Raw genomic sequence first — 20735 nt, 5'->3', positions numbered from 1 at the left:
TTTGATCTTAAGCTCAGATCAAAATATTAAACATCAATCAGATTATACATCTATATCCCAAAATTTCTCTGGGATCTCATTTCACAGTGGAGGCCCAGGCACCTTGAATTTACACCTGAAGATTACAGGAGCAGCACCTGAAGTTGCAGACACCTCTCCAGGAGCCAATATTTGCCCAAACATATTCTCCTCTTTGCAGAAGTTGACAGTCAAGGATCACAGCATTCAAGGATCTTCAGGATCCAGACCCATGCAGTACAACTACCAAATGACATCACAACCACTGCAGAGGCAATCAATAGCCAAGTCCAGCCCTGGACGCATCTTGAGGAGCTTTTAAGCCCTTCCACCTCTTCCCCACCACAGCCCCTGCTCTTGGGGCATTGGTGTTGGGATTGACATTGTGCTGGATCATCACAGATGGGCAAGATGGTGAAAACACAGATGTTTGCATACATACACGGGACAGCTGACTGTGCAAAATAATCACACGAGATGGGAGGAGTGAGGTGAACAGCACACTGGAGCAGCAGACACCTTGGCTTACCTCATCTCCCTGGAATCCTGGGAATCCAGCTGGGGAGAGCTTGGCAGGGACCCCGCAGCACTGCCCACAGGGGGACTTCCTGCCTTGCCTATTGGGGGGACCAAAGGCAGTCCCAGTGACCCCTTCTTCATATCCCCACCAATGGAATGCAGCAAGGCAGCCTGGAAAGAGTAGAACACAGGGCTCAGATCAAGCATCCAGCCTTGCCCCCCTTCATGCCTCAAGACATCTAGCTGTGCAATTGATCTGGATCTGTCAGGAAAAGCCAAACCTATGGAGCAGCTTGGCTTAGGACAGGGAAAGTTGACCAAGGAAAGGGAAGTGGTGAGGGAGAGACCATGCCCCAGATTTGCCCCCTCTCCCTTCATGCTCATTTCTCTGCAAGTGTGGCTACATTCCCAGCTGGCATCCACAAGTTTGACATCAAGGTGTTCTGGGCTGCCACTGCCTCCACTGGCCTTCTGGATGGTATTGGAGTGTGTTTAGATCACGGTTCTCTCTCTGACCCTAAGGCACCTTACAGCCGCTCTTGATCTCCAGCACATCCCCACAAAGCCATTCTGCAGGATGACAAAACCTGCTTTTCTCAAGCCCCTCTCTTCTGCTGCTGCTGCCCTTCCCTCCTACACTTTCCCAGCAGCTTTTGAGCCCAGATGCTGCTGCTGAGCTCTCGGGATGCTCGCTGCTCTCCAGCTCCCACACATCCATCATCTCAGGCTCACTGGCATTTAGGAAGTCCAGCAGAGCTCCTTGCCCTGCTGCTCTCTGCAAGGTCTCTGCCTGCCCAAGTTCCTCCAGAGCCCCCATGCCATGGCCAGGAAGGGGGGTGGAGGCAGCAGGGGCAGATGCACACCCTTCCTTCTTAACCCATCATTTCTGGCCCAGCTAAGGAGCCAAATCGGGACCTGTTCAAACTTCAGTGAGAGGGTCAGGTCCTGTCAGGGATACATGGGGCCCTTTCTCAGCCAGGCTGAAATCAATACCCAAGCCTTGGATTGGATATTTTGTCTACCAAAGCTGTTGTTCATCTGCCTCCTCCTGCACCCCACAGCAAACCCAGAACAACTGCAGCTCCTGGCCCTGCTGCCAAGGCAATCGTGTGCCTGGGCTCGGGGCTGCTCTCCCCATGGCCACCTCCCATCCCTTCCCTCTGGACAAAGCCGTGCCAGAGCACACAGCCGCCCAGAAGCTGATAAGTCTGGAAACAGCAGCAGAGGATGTCTGGCTCTCACCACCTCTGAAGCTGAGATAACCTGGAACTGACTTTGCAGGACTGCCTGCTCCAACAAACACCTTTTTGCTTCCCAACCAGACAGAGCAGGCAGAAAACATCACCAAGACATAGAGATGGTTCACAGATACATATAGTTTACTAAATCTAGAAGGATAGCTTTTCCAGATTAGACAACTTTAGCTGCTCTGACTGCTTGTTGGTGTTTTCTCAGCCATAAGACAGAGGAGGAACCACAACAGAGCCCAGAAACCATTCAAAGACCTCTCCTGCTATTGATCCACACTGAGGATGTGAAGTCTCCACCACACACCCAATGCCAGCCTGAAGTGCAGTGTCCAGCTGAGCTCTTCCTCGACTCAGCTGCTTCCCTGGGCTCACACCACAAGAAAAGGTCTCCAAGCTCAGCCTACAGCAAATAAACTGGAAATCTTCTGCACAGGTCTTAGCTTGGTCTCCTTACCTTATAACTTTTTCCTTCTGAACTCAGCTCCTGGTTTTTTCTACACCCATCATCACAGCCAGTGCCATTTTTCTTGTTCTCTTTCTCCATCCTGTACATTTCATTTGTGTTAGGAGAAGGAGAGCTCTTCCGGATGGGAGGCAATGGCTTGGAGGGAAGCAGTGAAGAGGGACATGGCCGGAAAGACTTGGAAGAATTGAACCTATTCTTGCCTGCAAAATGGAGGAATTTTCATGGCACCACCAGAGCACACTCGCAGGGACTGGACTCTGGGAGACTCCACTGAACCCATCAAGGAGTTGAAATGAATTTAATGAAATTTTCAAAAGAATGGGTTTTAACCAAGCTCTCCAAATGTCACCTCTGAGGCAAGACTACAATGATCATTTTAGGACAGGCATGCCCTCTACCTACCTGCATCTTCAGAGCTGTTCTCTTTGCTTCTGCTGCTGGGTCTTGGCCTGGAGAAAATAGAGGACAAAAGAACATATGAGGAGGTAGAAAGAGAAGGGAGGGAAAGGGCGTACCATGAAAGGAGGCAAAGTTATTAGCATGGCCACTGTGATGAAGGGGGGAATGCAACACATAAACCCAACAAGATGCCAAGCTGATTAATTGTCCTTGGGCTTTCTGTTTCTGGAGTCACACAGAGCTGGCCAAGCTCTGGCTGAAACACAGCAGTCATTCTTCAACTTGCATCAAAACTCCCCAAGTCTGCTGCCTCTCCTTTTGGAGCCAAGTGGTTCCTAGAGCCTCTCTGAAGCAGCAAGAGCTGCTGAGCTGAGACACGAGTCTGTATGGAGGGCAGCTACTTTTGTACTGCTGCCAAAGCTTGACTTTGCCTGCTCCTGCATTACCCTGGTGACAGCCTTGTTCTACATGTGGTCAGAGCACTGCTGGCTCCTTAGAATATTACAACGCCTTGTTTTTTCAAGAAGAAGGATCAGATCGAACGCCCTTGGGTATGACATTGTGCTACGTCATTATAGGTGTGCAAAATGGTGAAAACACAGATGTTTGCATAAACACTGGGGACAGCTGACTGTGCAAAATAATCACACGAGATGGGAGGAGTGAGGTGAACAGCACACTGGAGCAGCAGGCACCTTGGCTTACCTCATCTCCCTGGAATCCTGGGAATCCAGCTGGGGGGAGCTTGGCAGGGACCCCGCAGCACTGCCCACAGGGGGACTTCCTGCCTTGCCTATTGGGGGGACCAAAGGCAGTCCCAGTGACCCCTTCTTCATATCCCCACCAATGGAATGCAGCAAGGCAGCCTGGAAAGAGTAGAACACAGGGCTCAGATCAAGCACCCAGCCTTGCCCCCCTTCATGCCTCAAGACATCTAGATATGCCCTCAGCTGGGACCTGGCAGGAATAGTCAAACTGATGGTGCGGTTGGCCGAGGATGGGGAATGGAAAGGGAGGTGGTGAGGGAGAGACCATGCCCCAGATTTGCCACCCCTTCCCTTGTGGTGACTTCTCTGCAAGTGTGGCTACATTCCCAGCTGGCATCCACAGGTGTGACATCAAGGTGTTCTGGGCTGCCACTGCCTCCACTGGCCTTCTGGATGGTATTGGAGTGTGTTTAGATCACTGTTCTCTCTCTGACCCTAAGGCACCTTACAGCCGCTCTTGATCTCCAGCACATCCCCACAAAGCCATTCTGCAGGATGACAAAACCTGCTTTTCTCAAGCCCCTCTCTTCTGCTGCTGCTGCCCTTCCCTCCTACACTTTCCCAGCAGCTTTTGAGCCCAGATGCTGCTGCTGAGCTCTCGGGATGCTCGCTGCTCTCCAGCTCCCACACATCCATCATCTCAGGCTCACTGGCATTTAGGAAGTCCAGCAGAGCTCCTTGCCCTGCTGCTCTCTGCAAGGTCTCTGCCTGCCCAAGTTCCTCCAGAGCCCCCATGCCATGGCCAGGAAGGGGGGTGGAGGCAGCAGGTGCATAGGCACCTTTCCTTCATATCCCATCATGTCTGGCCCAGCTAAGGATCCAAATCGGGACCTGTTCAAACTTCAGTGAAAGGGTCACTTCTTGTCAGCAAAAACATCTCAGAGTTCTATCTACAGCAAAGAAATTGAAAATTTACCACACAGGATTAGCTTGGTCTCTTTACCTTATGGCCTTTTCTCTCTGAACTGAGCTCCTCTATTTTTGCCCGGTGCTCATCACAGCCACTGCCATTTTTCCCATTCTCCTGCTCTCCACTGCATGTCTGACTTGGTGTGGTAGAAGGAGAGCTCTTCTGGATGGGAGGCAATGGCTTGGAGGGAAGGAGCATAGAGGGATTTGCCAGAGAAAACCTCTTGGCGAGAGGGTAGCCAGTCAGGCCTGCAAAGTGGAGACACAAAATGTAACAGAGGCCACAATGCAAACCTAAAACATCTGAAGCTCCATATTTCATGGACACATTTCCTGGAAACTTCTAAAGAGCTGGACAGGGAAGCATGGTCCTACGGGAAGACACTGGAGACAGCCCAGGGGAAAACCCTGCCCCATTTCCACAGAGGCACCCCAGGAACAGCCTGGCCTCTGGGCTGCCCTGGGACAGCAGGGAGCCCCGAGCCCTGTGCTCTCCAGCAATGGCTCAGCTGCACATGCACCCTCCTGCTCCTCTGCCTGCCCCACAGCTGAGCAGCCCTCCAGCTGCACGGGGCACTGGCAGCAGCACAGCTCATTGCAGGGCCACATGCAGGGCACAGCTGTTCCCTGGCAATGTGCACAGCCTGGCTGGGCTGCCACAAGACCCTTCCTCCCAGCGGAGAGCGGCCCAGCTCCCCCCTCACCTCTGTGTGAGGCTGAGCCATGCTCTCAAGGGAAGAAGTGAGTTATGTGAAGGCCCACTTTTATCATCAACACATCTAATAGGTATGGCACTCGATGGGAATAATTTTTAATTATTGGGAAAATTTCTTTGGTTTTCTTTTTCATGAAACTAGTCTGCGTTACATTCCTCTCAACAGTATTGAGTTAGCAAGTGTGAAGGGAAAGGCGGAAGGCTCCAAAGATAAGAGGGGAAAAAAATTCCTTCTTGAGGCTGGCCTTCTGGGAATCCCTAGGAAAGACCCACACAGCTGTGACTGCTATTTCTGAAAACCACAAAGACCTCTCAGGAAGCAGGCAGGCCTTATTGGTGTTTCTGTACCACCGTAATACCATCCCCTGGGTGGGACCCCATCAGCAAGCAGAGGAAGAACAGGAAATTTTTCTGTACTGAGACCCAACATTGATGGTAAAGAAAGCAACAGAACTTGCATCTCATGGCCAGTTTGTGGGCAGCTGTGGCCACAGTCCCTGTCCTGGCTGACAGTATGACTGATTTGGCTACTGTCAAACAGGAGAAAGCAGAGTAAACTAATGACAGAATGTTGTGATTCCATGGGAGCCCTTGCAGGATCCTCTGTAGCTGTCAGCCACCTACTCTGACACAGAGCCAGCACTGACCACCACGGAACAGTTTTCCCTGAAATATGGTGGGATTTGTTTTCCATTTGGCTTCAGCCTTTCAGCTCCTTCCTATCCTCACCTTTTCCTTCAGAGGTTTTTCCTTTTCCACTAAAGTCCATCTTCAAACCCGTGCTTCTGCCTGGCAGAAGGATCTGGGTTTGACTCTGGGAACACTCTCAGAGCTGACAGCGACAGGAGCTTGGTGCCCAGCCTCAGAACAAGGCCGGGTGACTCCGATCGCCAGCGCTCGGCACAGAGAGGCAGAGCCAGACGCGTCTGCTGCCGCTGCGGCCGTGCCAACCACAACCTGCACAGCCTTCACAGCCCCAGCGTGGGGCTGCCCCTTTGTGACACAATAGCCCATGGGGCTGCCCCTTTGTGATGCAATAGCCCGTGGTTCTCTCATTTCCATGGCTGCAAAACCCCACCCCAACTCCATCCCCTTCCCTTCCCAAGGGCAGCCAGCCCTGAGCCCAGCCTGGCCAGGCCTGAGGCTTTCACACTGTCTAGGAAGTAAACCCTCTCCAAAGCTACTTTTCAAGTCCTTTATTTCTGTAAATTAATTTCTGTAATTTATTTCTGTAATTCCCACTCAGATCTGGGTTGCAGCTGGTTGGTGTGGGAATTGGTTAATTTCTCTTCACATCAAGCAAAGTGCTGGGACACAAAGAATGGCACCGGGCCGTGGAAGTAAAAGCAGCTTTGTACTCCCCAGTAGATGACCCCAGAATTCAGCTGGCCGATAGCTTTAGAGAACAAATTGACCATCCAAATATTCCACTTTTGCTCTGCTTCATTGTTCTAGGGGTTTATTCCCTGCTTGCTTTTTTGCATAAACACCCAAACGTAACATAAACATGATCTGCCTCAAAACATTTCTGATCTTGGCAGTTCCTGACAATTCAAACTTTTCATGATGGAAATAGCACAGGGCAGGTTATTCTCAAAAAAGTGGATAAAACTAATCCTGCTTGATTTGGCAAAACTAAGCCTGAGCCATGGGACCAGTGGGTCTGATCCCTTTTTCTGCATCTGCAATATTATTTCTTCAAGTCTCATGTCTCCTGTCTATTCAAAGAAGCTTTGCACTCTGCATCAGATGCCCCCAGTGTTCAGTGGGCCCATATCATCAGTGCATCTCTAGGGTGTAAACTGGCCATGCAAAGTTCTCCCTCATTGTGGCAGGGGTTTATTCCTGCTTGCTTTCCTGCAGACACACCCAAACCCAACATTGCAACACCTGCCTCAAAACAATTCTCATTTGGACTGTCTCTGAAAATTCAAACCTATACTCAGAGCGTTTCCCTGTCCCCAGGGCCAGGCTCCAAGGCTGGCCTCTCTCCTGCACAGAATGAAGAAGAGCTGCTGCCCTTGCCAGCGGCTCCGGGGTCTGGTGATCAGCGCTCTGAAGGCAGCTTTGTACACACCCTGCCCCTGAGCTGAGCAGCATTCCTGGGCATTGGCACCACCTCTGCAGCCAACATCCTCCAGGACAGCTGCAGCAAGGAGATTGCAACAAATGCTGGCTGAAGGAGTCTCCAGGCTGCGGCAGCCCTTCACCTGCTGGAATCATCTTGTGCTGCCATGGGAGAGCAAAGGGGGTGATGGGCTCTTTGAAAATGAGGGTGTCCTCCATGTGCTGCTGCTCGCTGGGCTGATACAGCTGCTGCTGCCTTCCCCCACAGCTGTGTCAGGAGCCTGCCTGGGAAAATAACACTGCCAGTGCCAGTGCCAGCCACTGATCCCTGCCATGGCCCTGCCCACAGGGCATCCTGCCCACCAAACCGCTCCAGTCAGGTGATGTCAGACAACATTAAAATACATTCAAACGATGCATTTCCCACTTTCTGGCAAAATCATGGCCATACAGTCCACGTGTTGGAGGCAGACTGCTGTTGGCAGAAGGGGGAAGCCCCAGCAGCTGCTCTCCCCATGGCTGGATGGCCATGGCAGCAGAGGCAAGCCTCCCACCATGCCCACTGCTGTAGAACCCAGTGCTTTGGAGTTGCTCCCACTCAACTCAGGCTGCTGCTACAGCAGCAGCATCACTTCACACATTTGATAACAGACTTGGAATGGCACACAGGACTTGCCCCAAGAAGTACAAAAAATTTTTTTTTAAAGTGGAGTGGGCAGGAGAGTTAGAATAGTTTGCTCCTTTTTAATACAAGCATACCTGATTTAAGCAGGGACACTGGGCTAATCATACTGGGGACCGGTTTGAAATTTTTGTCTCTAGCAATTCCCACCAGTTTGCAAGCATTTTTCACTAAGGGGTAGATAAGATTTTACAGCACATCCATGAGCAAGTCTGAGCCTGAAGTCAATGCACAAGAAAATACTCCCAAATCTGCCACCCATGGGAAAAGGAAGCAGAAAAGTAGATGAAACAAGTGCCATTGCAGCTAAATTGCCTGTATTTATCCCATGGTCCAACCTTCCTGTACAAAAGCACCTCAATTCAAACACACAGCTTAAGATCAAGGAATAAAAGTGCTTTGAGAACATTTAAAGCCTGATTCCTATTACTTTCAAGGAGAGGTCAATGCTAAATTCCTTAAAAACACAAATGCAGGTCTATTTGGGACTGCATCCTTCAAAAGCACAAATGGAGGTTTAGAATTGCAGAACTTTTTCCATTGGAAAAGACCTTTAAGATCATAGAGTCCTTCCAATAATTTGAGACTGCTGACACTGCCAAGGCCACCCCTAAAGCCTATCCCAGGACGGGATGCTATTGGCATTCTTGGCCACCTGGGCACCCTGGCTCTCAGCCACTGCCAACCAGCACCCCCAGGTGCTCTTCTGCTGGGCGGCTTCCCAGCCACTCTGCCCCCAGCCTGTAGCCATCTATGGGGGTGCTGTGGCTCCAGTGGAGGACGGGCACTTCACCTTGTTGAACCTCACGCAAGTGGCCTCAGCCCATGATCCAGCCTGTCCAGATCCCTCTGGCAGATCAGCACTCCCACCCAGCTTGGCATTGTCTGTAAACTGCCTGAGGTGCCCTTGATCCTCTCTTTCCCATCGTTGACAAAGATGAGAAACACAACTGGTCCCAGTGCTGAGCCCTGGGGAACACCACCTGTGACCAGGCACCAGCTGGATTTAATTCCATTGAATTCCACCCCTCCCTGGGCCTGGCCATCCTGACAGTTTGTACCCAGGGAAGAGTGCACTAAGGTCTTCAGTCTTTTCCTCATTCTTTGTTCTGTGTTTCCACCCACATCCAGGAAAAGACAGAGATTCTCCTTAGCCCTCCTTTTCTTGCTGATGGATTTACAGAAGCATTTTTATCCTCTTTGCAATTTTCTAGGAAGAAATTCTCTACAGTGAGGCTGTTGAGGCACTGGGAACAAGTTGCCCGGAGGAGCTGTGGATGCCTAAGGAAGGCTGTGCATCTTCCCCTGCCCTCTCCACTTCCCTTCTTAGTCATGACATGGGGGACCTGAAGCAATTCCAGACTGAGGACAAGGTGAACATGGCTCAGGCTCACACAGAGGTGAGGGGGGAGCTCGGCCGCTCTCTGCTGGGAGGAAGGGTCTTGTGGCAGCCCAGCCAGGCTGTGCACATTGCCAGGGAACAGCTGTGCCCTGCATGTGGCCCTGCAATGAGCTGTGCTGCTGCCAGTGCCCCGTGCAGCTGGAGGGCTGCTCAGCTGTGGGGCAGGGAGAGGAGCAGGAGGGTGCATGTGCAGCTGAGCCATTGCTGGACAGCACAGGGCTCGGGGCTCCCTGCTGTCCCAGGGCAGCCCAGAGGCCAGGCTGTTCCTGGGGTGCCTCTGTGGAAGTGGGGCAGGGTTTTTCCTATGGCCTACTCCAAGTGTCTGCCAGCAAGAGCATGTTTCCATATGCAGCTATTTAGAAGATTCCAGGAAGTCTGTCCCATGAAATATGGAGCTTCAGATGATTTTCTTTTGTATTGCTGGCTCTGTTGCATTTTGTGTCTCCCCTTTGCAGATCTGACTGCCTACAGCCTTACCAAGCAGTTTTCTCTGGACACTTCCAATGTTCTCTTACCCACAAAGTCTTTGTCTCCCATCCAGAAGAGCTCTAATTCCTCCAAGCTCAGGAAGAAGCTGCTGCCTGTCTGAAGAGTGTCACAAGAATAGGATTTATGTGTTTGGCTTCATAGTTAGATATGGATATATATTCTGATATTTAGATGTCGTTTTGAATAAAGGGTTTGATTGTATCTTTAAATTTTGATGACATATTTTTAATTCTATATATTTTATTTTCGTTATTAAAAAAATAATAATTAAATAAACCAAAAGGAGTATGTGAGACCAGGACCTGCCAGCCTAGAGATTATGGGAGTGCAGCTTGCTTGATGTGCCAGTGTCTCACCCATCCTTTCTTCACTGCACATCTCCTCTTCCTCTTTTGCCACGTTTTCTTTCTGTCATTTGTGCTACTCTTTTTAAATTGGCATTACAACAGCACCACCTCTTCACATGTTTGGGGGACAATGGAAACAAAAGATCCTGTATGGTGAAAAGTTTTCTACCTGGATGTGTTCTGTGCTCAACAAAGCCCTGAGCAAAGAAACCAAGAGAAGTGTGCCCAAATGCCAAAGCTTTGCTCCTTTGCAATCTCACACAGATCTGGCTCACAGGTGACTTCAGGCACAATTTCATAGGTAAGAAGAGGATGTGTATTTCACTGGGAAAAGATGCCCTGCTTTGGAATAGTTGTCTGTATGTAGATTTACCCAGGACAGCAGTCCAACAGTGTCTTTTGCAACTTGCTTGCCAAGGGATGAGTGGGCTGTGAGGCCAATAGCAAGTGACAAGGATTCCTCAAATCTATTTCCACTCCAGCCTGGGTGCCATTCTGCCCAGGGCTATGGGATCATTTGTTCCCATGGACCGGTGCTTGCCAGGGTAATGAATTCCTGCATAGCTGGAACAAGCAATTCTGGATTCCGCTCCAGCTCTTGGTGGGCTGCATGATCATTGACAATGCTGCCTTTCCAGAAATTATTCTACAGTTTCCTTTCATAGTCATTTGAAGACTTAAATTTCACATTTCAATTTGTTTTGCCTTAGGGAAAAATACTTCTGGGCCCAGTGCAAACTGTAACCTTTTGACAGCAAAGTCCTCATGGCTGCCAGCTTCTGATGTTCTAGAAGAAACTGCATGTGAATGTGTTAATTGAGTTTTCTGAAGGAAAACTCTGTCTGACTCTGTGTCACGTGGCTGCATGTGTTGGCATAGCTATGGGTCTAGTCCTGGCCTAGTAAAGCCCAGGCAGGGCGGCATGTTGCAGGGAAAACAAGTCCACGAGCTTATGGGGTTGCCATCACCAGCAGAGCCGATGTGTCCTTTGGGGATTTCTCTGGAGACAAAATTAGGGACCTGCTCCATGCCACAGTACTCTCTTAGATCTTTCTAAAATATCCTAAAAAAGGCAGTGAAACTTCACATCTCCTTGCACAGCCACTGTTTGAATAGGGGGATTTTTGTCCCTCCTCAAAGGCATTGCTCTTGCACACCAGAAACATGAACATCCACCAACAGGAATGATGCATGGCCCTCCTGCTGCTGCTTCAGAGCTCTGGGAAGTGCAGACCTGGGTATTGCCAATGGGAACACTTAATTAGCATTTCATGCTCCTTCAAGATGCCCAGATCTCAGGGCTTTTAGTTTCAAAGCAGCCACTGTACTTGCTCTAGGGAAGAAGAGTAAATGGGAAACAGCAATTGCCAGCCTTGCAGGGGTGTGGGGAAAACCTGGAGTGTCTGCGTCAAAAGATGAATGGGAAGAGTGCAATTGCCAAAGCCAAAGCTTTGTTAGGATAGCAGGGTCAGTTCTTTACTGCCTGCTTGCATGGAAATAATTTCAGAACCTCCTTTTTGTATCTCGTGCAGAAAAGGAGATCTTAATAATACCATGCTACTTAAAAACACATTGTGATGCAGATCTGTAGTGATTCCCAATGAAGCAGACTGCCTGCTTTGTCACTGACAGCCCTGGGGACCCTGCAAGAGACCGTAGGGTATGCCGTGCCTCTTTTATATCCAAGCAAAGCTTGAGTTTGCTTATTAGTGTGGAATAAATACAAGGGTAATAAAATGGACAATTAAACTGGTGACTTTGGAGGATATGCTCATGCTTTCACACGTCAGACCTGTACCTCATGCTCCCAAGGCTTGTTACTCCTCATGAAATATTTCAATAAAAAAACACAGCTCCTGTGTTACATCTGAATACAATTGGATCAGATCATCAAGAATTCTGCTGGCAAGAACAAGACAAAAGCCGTCTGACACCCACTTGCAGCTGTTCGGGATTTCTGCAGCCCTTTGTGAAACGCTGCTGTAGGCAGAGTGTTTGGAGTTGGTTTGGGCCTTTATGAGAGATCTGTGTAACAGCATGCTGGGCTCTCCTGGCAGAAAACTGTACAAGCCCAGGGACATGGTGCCGGCAGGAGTGGAGCAGCCCTGCTCCCAGCCCGAGAGCGTGAGCTGAGCCACGCCGGGGAGAAAAGACACCAAGGGGCTCCAGCCCAGCTGCTTCACCTGCCGTGACCGCTCCACAGAGCTCTGCCTCTGGGAGAAAGTCACTGGCCTTTTTGTTTGCTTTTCAGACATTCCACTTCTTAATAAACTGTTGCAATTTTTTTCCCACTTTCATCTATTAGTATTCATTTCCTGTTACTGGAAGGGGATTGTTGGAACACTTTAGAGGAGACGACTCATTGCAGAGTGTCCTGTATTAAGTTCTCCCAAACTGTGTGAGACACATGGCTTCACACAGGAGCAGCCCCAAGGCTGCTGAGGGGAAGGCACAGAGGAAGACAAACCCAGTATTTCTGAGGGGAATTCCTTGACACCAAACCAACCTGAGTCGTCCAACAGCTGACCTGACATTTTCAGACATGGGCCAAAGGGGAAAGCTTGCAGTGTGTTTGGTCCAGGCCGGGTCATGCTCAAGGCAAAGGTGTGTCAGTGCACTTGGCTCCTTCTCTCCTCATTGTGTCCAGCACACACAGGAGCCCAGAGCTCCTGCAGAAACCATCACAGCACTCAGTGGGAGCAACTTGTGTCCAGTGCTCACATAGAGCTGTGTCCAACACTGCCCCTCATTGGAATGAGGAACTGTTCCAGCTCTTTTAGGAGCTAAGGAGGTTTGGCCTTCAGATCAGCTCCTTCCCAGCTCTTGATTTGCTGCCCTGGCTGACCTGCTGCTTGTGGCAGCACTTGTTGCACAGCTGCCAGCCCTGCTCTGCTGGCCAGCAGCCACTGCAGGAGCTTGTGCTAGTGACATTGAACCTTTCAGATCTTCCTCAGGAAAGCTCAGGGCAGAACTTGTCAAAAGAGCATTGCCTGGGCCATGCCTTTGACATTAAATCTCTCCTCTGTGCTTGGTGCCACACACAGTAAATATCTGAGGAAGCAAGTTTTCTGCTCCAGAAATTTCTTAAATCAATCAGTTAAACTGTAACAGAACACGATTTGGTACGTGTAATCTCACTTTAATTCATTGTGCAGAAAGCTTCAGAGAGCTGTGTGACCTAAATGACCTTGCCACCAAGAACTCAGAAAAGTGGGAGAGATGGAATCAGTAGCACAAGGATCTGCATTGTGATTCTCCCACAGGCCTGAGGACACGGCCCACTTCCACTGGGCCATGGCTTTTTACCCTACATCAAAACCTCGTGCTTCAGATTGTGGTGGTGAATGGCCCCGGCCTTGTCCGGCCACACGGTGACCTGAGAAAAGCTTGTCAGGCCTGGGCCTTGCTGAGCAGCCCCTGGGCCCAGCTCCTCTTGAGCTTCCCAGAGACACCGAGCGCTGCCAGGCACTTGTGCTGTCTGACGAGCTCCTGGGGTGTCCTGTGAACTGCCTTGGAAACTGCTTTTCCTGCCTCAAAGGCATGACATCCTCCTTCTCCCACTCTCAGAGCCAGGCTGCTGACCCACGGTGCGGCCACGATGAAGCCTTGATGGCTGAGGCCCCTCGCCTGTGGCCCATGAACAGCGCTCCCAAAGGAGGACCTTGGGGCTCTCCTGGAGCCCAGAGGTGCCAGCAGCAACCTCCCTCTGAGTGGGGCCTCGCAGAGCCAGCGCGCTCTCAAGCTTGCTGCACTGGCAGCATGACTGAGCAGCCATGGATCCTGGGCCAAGAGCCCACTCCTGGAGGCTCCAGTTTAACCACTGCTCAGCTCAAGTGCTGTTAAGCTTTTAGGCCGTATTCCTTTTGATCCTTGTCCTTTCTGTCCCTTTCTCAAACACACCTAAACACACACACACACACACACACACACACACACACACACACACACACACACATAATTCTCATAATGTTTCTCATTTGATTGACTGAATTTTGTTCCTTGCTTTTTTCCCCATGTTGTTCCTTAACCAAGCAGTAAGTAATAATGTGAATGTTGCCAATGAATTTTCTTGAGCTGTTGCTTAATATTCAATCTGGTTTTTACTGAACCTTGCCTGGGAATTTTTAAGCAATCTCAGACACTTGTTCATACCAAGCCTTGGGAGCATGAGGTGCAGGATTGACACTGGAAAGCAAGAGAGTCATTCCAGAGGGATCAGTTTAACTGTCCATTTTATTACGCTTCTATTTATTTCACTCTAAGAAGCCAAGCCAAACTTTTCTTGGAGGCAGAATGTGTGTGGGAGGCACTACAATATTATCCCATAGCTCTGGGCTGAATAGCACCCAGACGTGGCCTGCACAAGCTGAGGAAAAAGATGCTCCTGCCCTTGAACTTCCTTCCTATCCTCTCAACAACTGATAACAAAATTATAAATCAATAAACTATAATTACAATGAAATCAATTATAATAAAAATGAAATATTTTTCCTTCCGATACTCCAATGATTCAAGCGAAAACAACAATAACTATTACTATCATATTACCAATAAATATAAACAAATTATATACTAAGAAATATCTTCTGAAAATTTTAATGCAATAACTAATATACCTTAGATTAAAAATATCTAAAAAAACTATCATACAATCTAACACGCCTTAGTAAAACAATTCATATTACAAATATTCTAAACACAAAACCAAGCACCACTAGAATTTCTCCTACATTTTAACCAAACAATTAAACTTTAATAACACCCTTAAGTACTCTAAAACAATTCCAATTATTTTTTAAAATTTAATTGTAGGTGAGTGCTTTTATTTGGATATTGGTTTTTGGATTGTTTGGGTTAGATGATTTAAAAAATGGGATTTTTAAAGCAAATTAATCAGCTGAGGAGGAGGCACTCTGCAAACAGAACTGACTGAAAAGGAATGGGACAGAAATCAGTAACTCTGAAAGTTTTATTTGCTGTCAAATACATCCCACCCAGCCAGCCCCACACAATCCCCATCCCACCGCTCCCAATTGGGATCCCACTTCTCCCAATCCCTTTCCAACCCCATCTCACCCTGGTGGCTGTGGAATGGAGTGAGTTTGGCCTGGGATTGAGTTTTTTTGAGGAGGGAACAAGCAATTTGAGGAGGGATTGAGCCTTCATGGGTTAAAATTCAGTTGTTTTCGGTTGGATTTGAGTTGTTTTGTGGTGACAGATCCATCCATCTTGCCTTTTGGAGGGCAAAGAGAGGAAGAAAAGAAAAAAATTAAAGCCAAACCAAAAGGACAATCAGGCAGGTGTGTTCCCAACACGGATCACAGGGAATGTGGGTCACCAGGGCTGTGCCCAGCGTGGGTCCTGCAGTGGGGGATGGAGCTGGAGCAGCGCACGAAGCTCTTCCCGCACTCAGGGCACTCGCAGGGCTTCCCTCATCGGTGCCTCCGTTGGTGTCGGGTCAAGTGAGAGCTGCAGGAGAAGCTCTTCCCACTGGGGACACTCGTAGGGCCTCTCCCCAGTGTGGATGCGTCGGTGGGTGACGAGGTGTCAGTTCTGCCTGAATCCCTTCCCGCAGTCGGGGCAGAGAAAGGGCCTCTCCTCTGTGTGACTCTGATAGTGCTGGAATAGATGGGAGCGGATCGGAAACCCCTTCCCACACTCGGAACACTCGTAGGGCCTCTCCCCAGTGTGGATCTTTTGGTGGACAATCAGGCTGGAACGCTGGCTGAAGCTTTTCCCACACTCCCCACACTCATAGGGCCGTTCCCCAGTGTGGGTCCTCTGGTGCCTGATCAGGGTGGAGCTCTGCCTGAAGCTCTTCCCACATTCCTCACACTCGTGGGGCCTCTCCCCAGTGTGGATGAGCCGGTGCCTGACAAGATGGGCGTTCCGCCTGAAGCCCTGCCCGCAGTCGGGGCAGCGGAAGGGCCTCTCCTCTGTGTGCGTGCGCTGGTGCACGAGGAGATGGGAGCTGCTCTGAAACCTCTTCCTGCACTGATCACACTCGTAGGGCCGTTCCCCAGTGTGGCTCCTCTGGTGCCTGATCAGCTGGGAGCTCCACCTGAAGCTCTTCCCACACTCCTCGCACTTGTGGGGCTTCTCCTCATCAGGAACTTCCTCATGGACCACCAGCTCTGAGCTCTGGCTCCATCTCCGGCCGCCTTCCCGGCCCAGGCTGGCTCTTTCCCCCTCAGATCCCCGCCATCTGCATTTGCAGCCCCTCCTCCTGCGGCATCTCTGGGCTTTTCCTCCCCGTTGGGTTCCTACGCCATGGAGCCGCTCAAAACGGCCTCTGCCACGAGGTTCTGCCACAGGGATTTGTCCTCCCTGCTCTCCATCCTCAGCTCCTGCTCTGGGGGAGGAAGGACAAGGACAGGATGGCATTTGCCTCCGGGCCACAGGCAAGGGCAAGGAGATGCCCCCAGGCTGTCCTGCAGCTGGGGCGGTGCTGGGCTGGGAGATGGAGCAGGAGAGAGGGGGAAAGGGGCACTGACTTCCTCGTCCCCTGCCTCAGTGTCCAGGGACATATTCCTCTCTCTCACTGCCTCACAAGAAGTGGCAATGGGAAATCCTGGTTTGGGGAAAACAAGGGATGAGCACATTGACTTTGAAAGTCTTTCCACCCAAGTCCCTCTCTACAAGTTACCGGGCATCTGGGCTCCAGAAAAACCTCCCAAACACCAAGATTCAGCCTTGAAAAAGCCTCCCAGGAATTCCCCGGCCCTGCTCCCTCCTCTCTGCTCTTTGGGAGCTCCCCCTGTCCCAGCTGCTGGGGTCACGCTTGCATTGCGGGTCCCCCTTCTCCTCGGTACCCGCCCTCCCCAGCCTGCTGGCAGTCCCAGCAATCCCAAAAGCTGCCCCCTCTTCGCTCTGCCCATTCAGGGATGCCGGGGCTTTTCGGGCTCCCTTTTGGGCTCCCTTCTCCCCTCATTCTCTGCTCTGGGCTGCAGGGGCTCCAAGGAGTCCCCCCTGCCCCTCTCCAGCCTCTGGAGGCTCCCGCCAATGGCGGCGCTCCCCCCTCTCTGGGCTCCCCACTTTGGGCTCCTGGGGGACACAGGGCTCTGCTCCTCCAGGCTGACTCTGCCGCCAGCCGCCACCGCCACCCCCCAATGTCCCCCCAAGGGGCCTTTTCCACTCAGACTTGCACTTCTTCATTCTCCAAACATCCCCCCAAAAAACCCAACCCAGGCACTCCCCAGAATATTTGGGCTGAGCTCCACCTCCCCAGGCACCTCCAGACTTCCTATGTGCCTGACCCTGGGACGATCTGGAACACCTTGGACCCCCATTCCAGCCTTTCCCTGCCCCCAGCCCCACCCTTCTGCAAAACTAGACATGCCCTGAACTCCCCCTTCCTGAACATCCTGGGTGTCCCTATGCCATGTCCCACCTTTTTTGGGAAACCCTGGACTCCCCTTTCCTGGGCTCCAGGCCCCCTGGAACTCCCTTCTGCCTCTCCATGTCCCTGCCCCCCATTTCCGTGACCCTGAGCCCCTCCTGCAACCCATTCCTGAGACCTGAGACCCCCTTTTACCTCATTGCCCAGAACTGAGACCCCCCTGCACCCCCTTATCTGGCACCAACTCAACTTCCCCTGGCCTCCGCCTCTCCCAGCACCCAGCCCCACCCTTTTGCCTGACCTGGGATCCCTGGGCCCCCATTCCTGCATTTTCCAGCCCCCAGACCCTCCTTTTTTCACTCCCAGGACATCCCGGTACCCCCTTTCCTGGGCACAGGATTCCCTGCACACCCCATCCCAGCTCTCCCAGTCCCTGCACCCCCTTTCCTTGACTCTGACCCCTGAACCTCCTTCCCAGCTCGGCCAGCCCTTCAAGTCCCCCTTTCCTTGGCCTCTTGACCCCCCTGGATCCCCAGTCTCTCACGTCCAGCCCCGCAGCTCCCCCAATCTCGCTGTCCCCCCAGTTCTGCACTCCCTGCAGTACCTGGCAGTGGCGCTGTCGCAGCCCAGCCCTGTCGCCGCGTCCTCTCAGTGCCCGTTTGGGCCCTGCCCGACCAGCCTGACACGGTCGACTGCGGGGGACACTCCCCTGTGCCCGGGCTACAGGAGAGCGGCCGGGGCTGCCAGCCATAAACCACAGGAGCAGCTGGCAGACGCTGCTGCAGGAAGAAAGGGCCCACTCTGGGCAGGGTAAAGCCAAGGTTTATTTCAGGGCTCAGGGCAGCTCTGACCCTCAGGGCAACCTGCTGCACACAGCACACACTCAGCCCCTGCACCAGCTTGGAAAGGGGGGCGCAAACAAGGCAAAGATACATCCAACAACCAATGGGGGAAACGGGGGGTTTGCAAACCGGGCAGATGGACATGAAGGATCACAAATGAGGAAGCACCTTAAGGGAGGGCCCTGACCTCTGCCCAATCACTCCACGCCCCTGTGGGAAGATTCTGGAAAGAGGGGAAGGGAGGCCGAGGGATTGACAGGGGCCCAGAGAGGAGACTGGGGAATGGCTCTGCAGCCACAGGGAGGATTGACATGGGGGAGGAGGGAAGGCACTTGGGGCAAAGCATTTTCAGGAAAGAAGCGGGGCTACATCAGGGAACCATTGCAAACTGAGAACAAGGAGAATAAAACACAATACAACACGGCCCGGGGTCCCCCAGTCCTTGATTGTGGGGGACGTGGACGGGACCCCTGCGAGCGCTGGGGCAGCGAGCGGGGCCGGATGGAGCCGCAGAGAGCGGGGATGGTGGGGGGAGCTGAGCTGGGATATTGGGATAGCCAGGGCTGGGATATTGGGATAGCCAGGACTGGGATATTGGGATAGCCAGGGTAGGGATATTGGGATAGCCAGGGCAGGGATATTGGGATAGGCAGGGCTGGGATATTGGGATAGCCAGTACTGGGATATTGGGATAGCCAGAACTGGGATATTGGGATAGCCAGGGCTGGGACATTGGGATAGCCAGAGCTGGGATGTTGGGATGGCCAGGGCTGGGATATTGGGATAGCCAGGGTTGGGACATTGGGATAGGCAGGGCTGGGATATTGGGATAGCTAGGGCTGGGATATTGGGATAGCCAGGGTTGGGATATTGGGATAGGCAGGGCTGGGATATTGGGATAGCCAGAGCTGGGATGTTGGGATGGCCAGGGCTGGGATATTGGGATAGCCAGGGTTGGGATATTGGGATAGCCAGTGCTGGGATATTGGGATAGCCAGCCCCGGCTCAAGGACAGGAACGGGCCCGTGGCCGACAGTGCCCTGGAGACGGGGCCGGTACAACCAGAGCAGGGGAGACTGGGGGGAGCCAGGGGCTGGGCTGGGATCTGTGGGAATGGAGGACTCTGAGGGGCTGGGATGGGATCTCTATGGCTACGAGGGGTGGGATTTCATCTCCTTCCAGCTGGGACCCGGGAGCTTTGCAGTGTCCGACGGTGCCACCTGGATCACCTGGAGGTGCTGGGAATGCAAAGGGATCTTGGTGGAGCAGATGAAGCATTATCTGGTACACAGCTGTGTGGAAGAGCTCCCAAAATCCATCAGACATGGTCGGGAGGCTCTGGAGCACAAAGGTGGGTGTGGGAAGAGGAGGGGAGTTCCTGTGGGAATGTGGGATTCAGGAATGAGGGCCTTGGGAATGCAGAAATTGCCATGGAATTTCCATGGCCGGATCTCTCTCATCCCAGCCAGGTGAGAATTCCATGGATGGATCTCCCCCTAACCCATTGCCCTGGGAATTCCTTGGGGAAATGATTTGAATGGATGACCAATGCAATGCCAGCAGTGCAATTGGGAAATACAAAGCTGTGTTTCGTGTCAGGTTCCTAGAGGCAACGTGTGTATTTGTGATTGTGTGGAAACTGACCATGGGACAGTTATGAAGACAAATTCTAATAAATAACTGAGGAGATAAAGCATGGAAGAAGGCCTTTGAACCTATCCTTTGTTTGCAATTACCCTTTGTAAGTTTTCAGTTGATTTAGGATCATTTGAATTAAAGCTTTAAGGATGTTTCTCTTTGACTGGAACTTTCTGCTTGTAGCTAAGCCTTAAAGAGTTTTGCAATAATAACCTTTTGAAGTATAATTTTAGAATATTGCTCGTAGTAAGGATCTTTGAAACCATAGCTTTAGAATATATAAAAAGGAAACGTGCTTATCTCGATACATTAAAAAAAAACAGTGAAAAGCAGCTTAAGAAAGGAAGATGAACATCTACTCAAGGATTGATGGTTTCGACCAAGAGAAGCTGGACATCACTGTTATGAGATTTGGAATTAAAAGGTGGACCCATCTGGAATCTGGACCTCACCAGCTGGGAGACTTCTTTCTTCTTTCGGAAGCCAGACCCCACCATCTGGGGATACTCCTTTCTGGGATACATCCTGAGAAAAACTAAATCATAATAGTGTATAGAATTGTGACGTAAAAATTGGGAATGGAAACTGCTGAGAAAGTTTATGAGTACCCCTATCAATGCCTGTAAGCCTCAACTATCGGTGTGCAGCTGGAGGGAAAACTTCCCCCCCTGTACCCAGCCTGTATTGCTCATACTTTACCATATGAATTAATAAATTGATTGCTGCTTGAATATTGGCCTAGTCAAGCTTCTCATTTGTAACACAATGAGCCCTAATCCCTGCTGGGATTGCATGGGACATGGATGCCAATGCTGTGACCAGGCCAGCTCTGCTGTGCCCGTGGCAGCGCCAGGGGAGTGCCCTGTGCCTGCCCTGAGGCCAGCAG

At 51.3% G+C, this 20735-nt stretch overlaps 1 protein-coding gene across 1 annotated transcript; it reads right to left on the bottom strand.

Moving 5' to 3' along the window:
- Window positions 1-15577: 15577 nt before the first annotated feature.
- LOC135305556 (zinc finger protein 436-like) lies at window positions 15578-20373 on the bottom strand. The gene is made up of 2 exons (XM_064429290.1): window positions 20302-20373; window positions 15578-15979 (listed from the first exon to the last, which is right to left on the bottom strand). The coding sequence occupies exons 1-2, from the start codon at window positions 20371-20373 to the stop codon at window positions 15578-15580; spliced, it is 474 nt and encodes a 157-aa protein (XP_064285360.1).
- Between the last annotated feature and the right edge of the window lie 362 nt (window positions 20374-20735).

This window comes from Passer domesticus, chromosome 8, assembly GCF_036417665.1.
Source record: "Passer domesticus isolate bPasDom1 chromosome 8, bPasDom1.hap1, whole genome shotgun sequence".
Taxonomy (NCBI): Eukaryota; Metazoa; Chordata; class Aves; order Passeriformes; family Passeridae; genus Passer; species Passer domesticus.
Note: the sequence above shows the minus strand (reverse complement) of the source record. Positions and strands in the feature narration are given on the sequence as shown.

Excerpts from the sequence above, each read along its gene's own strand:
- LOC135305556 (XM_064429290.1), bottom strand. The coding sequence starts at position 20,373 with ATGTATCCCAGAAAGGAGTATCCCCAGATGGTGGGGTCTGGCTTCCGA. Across the intron at positions 15,980-20,301 it reads AGAAAGAAGTCTCCCAGCTG|CGCACGCACACAGAGGAGAG; the intron begins GTGAGGTCCAGA and ends CTCGTGCACCAG.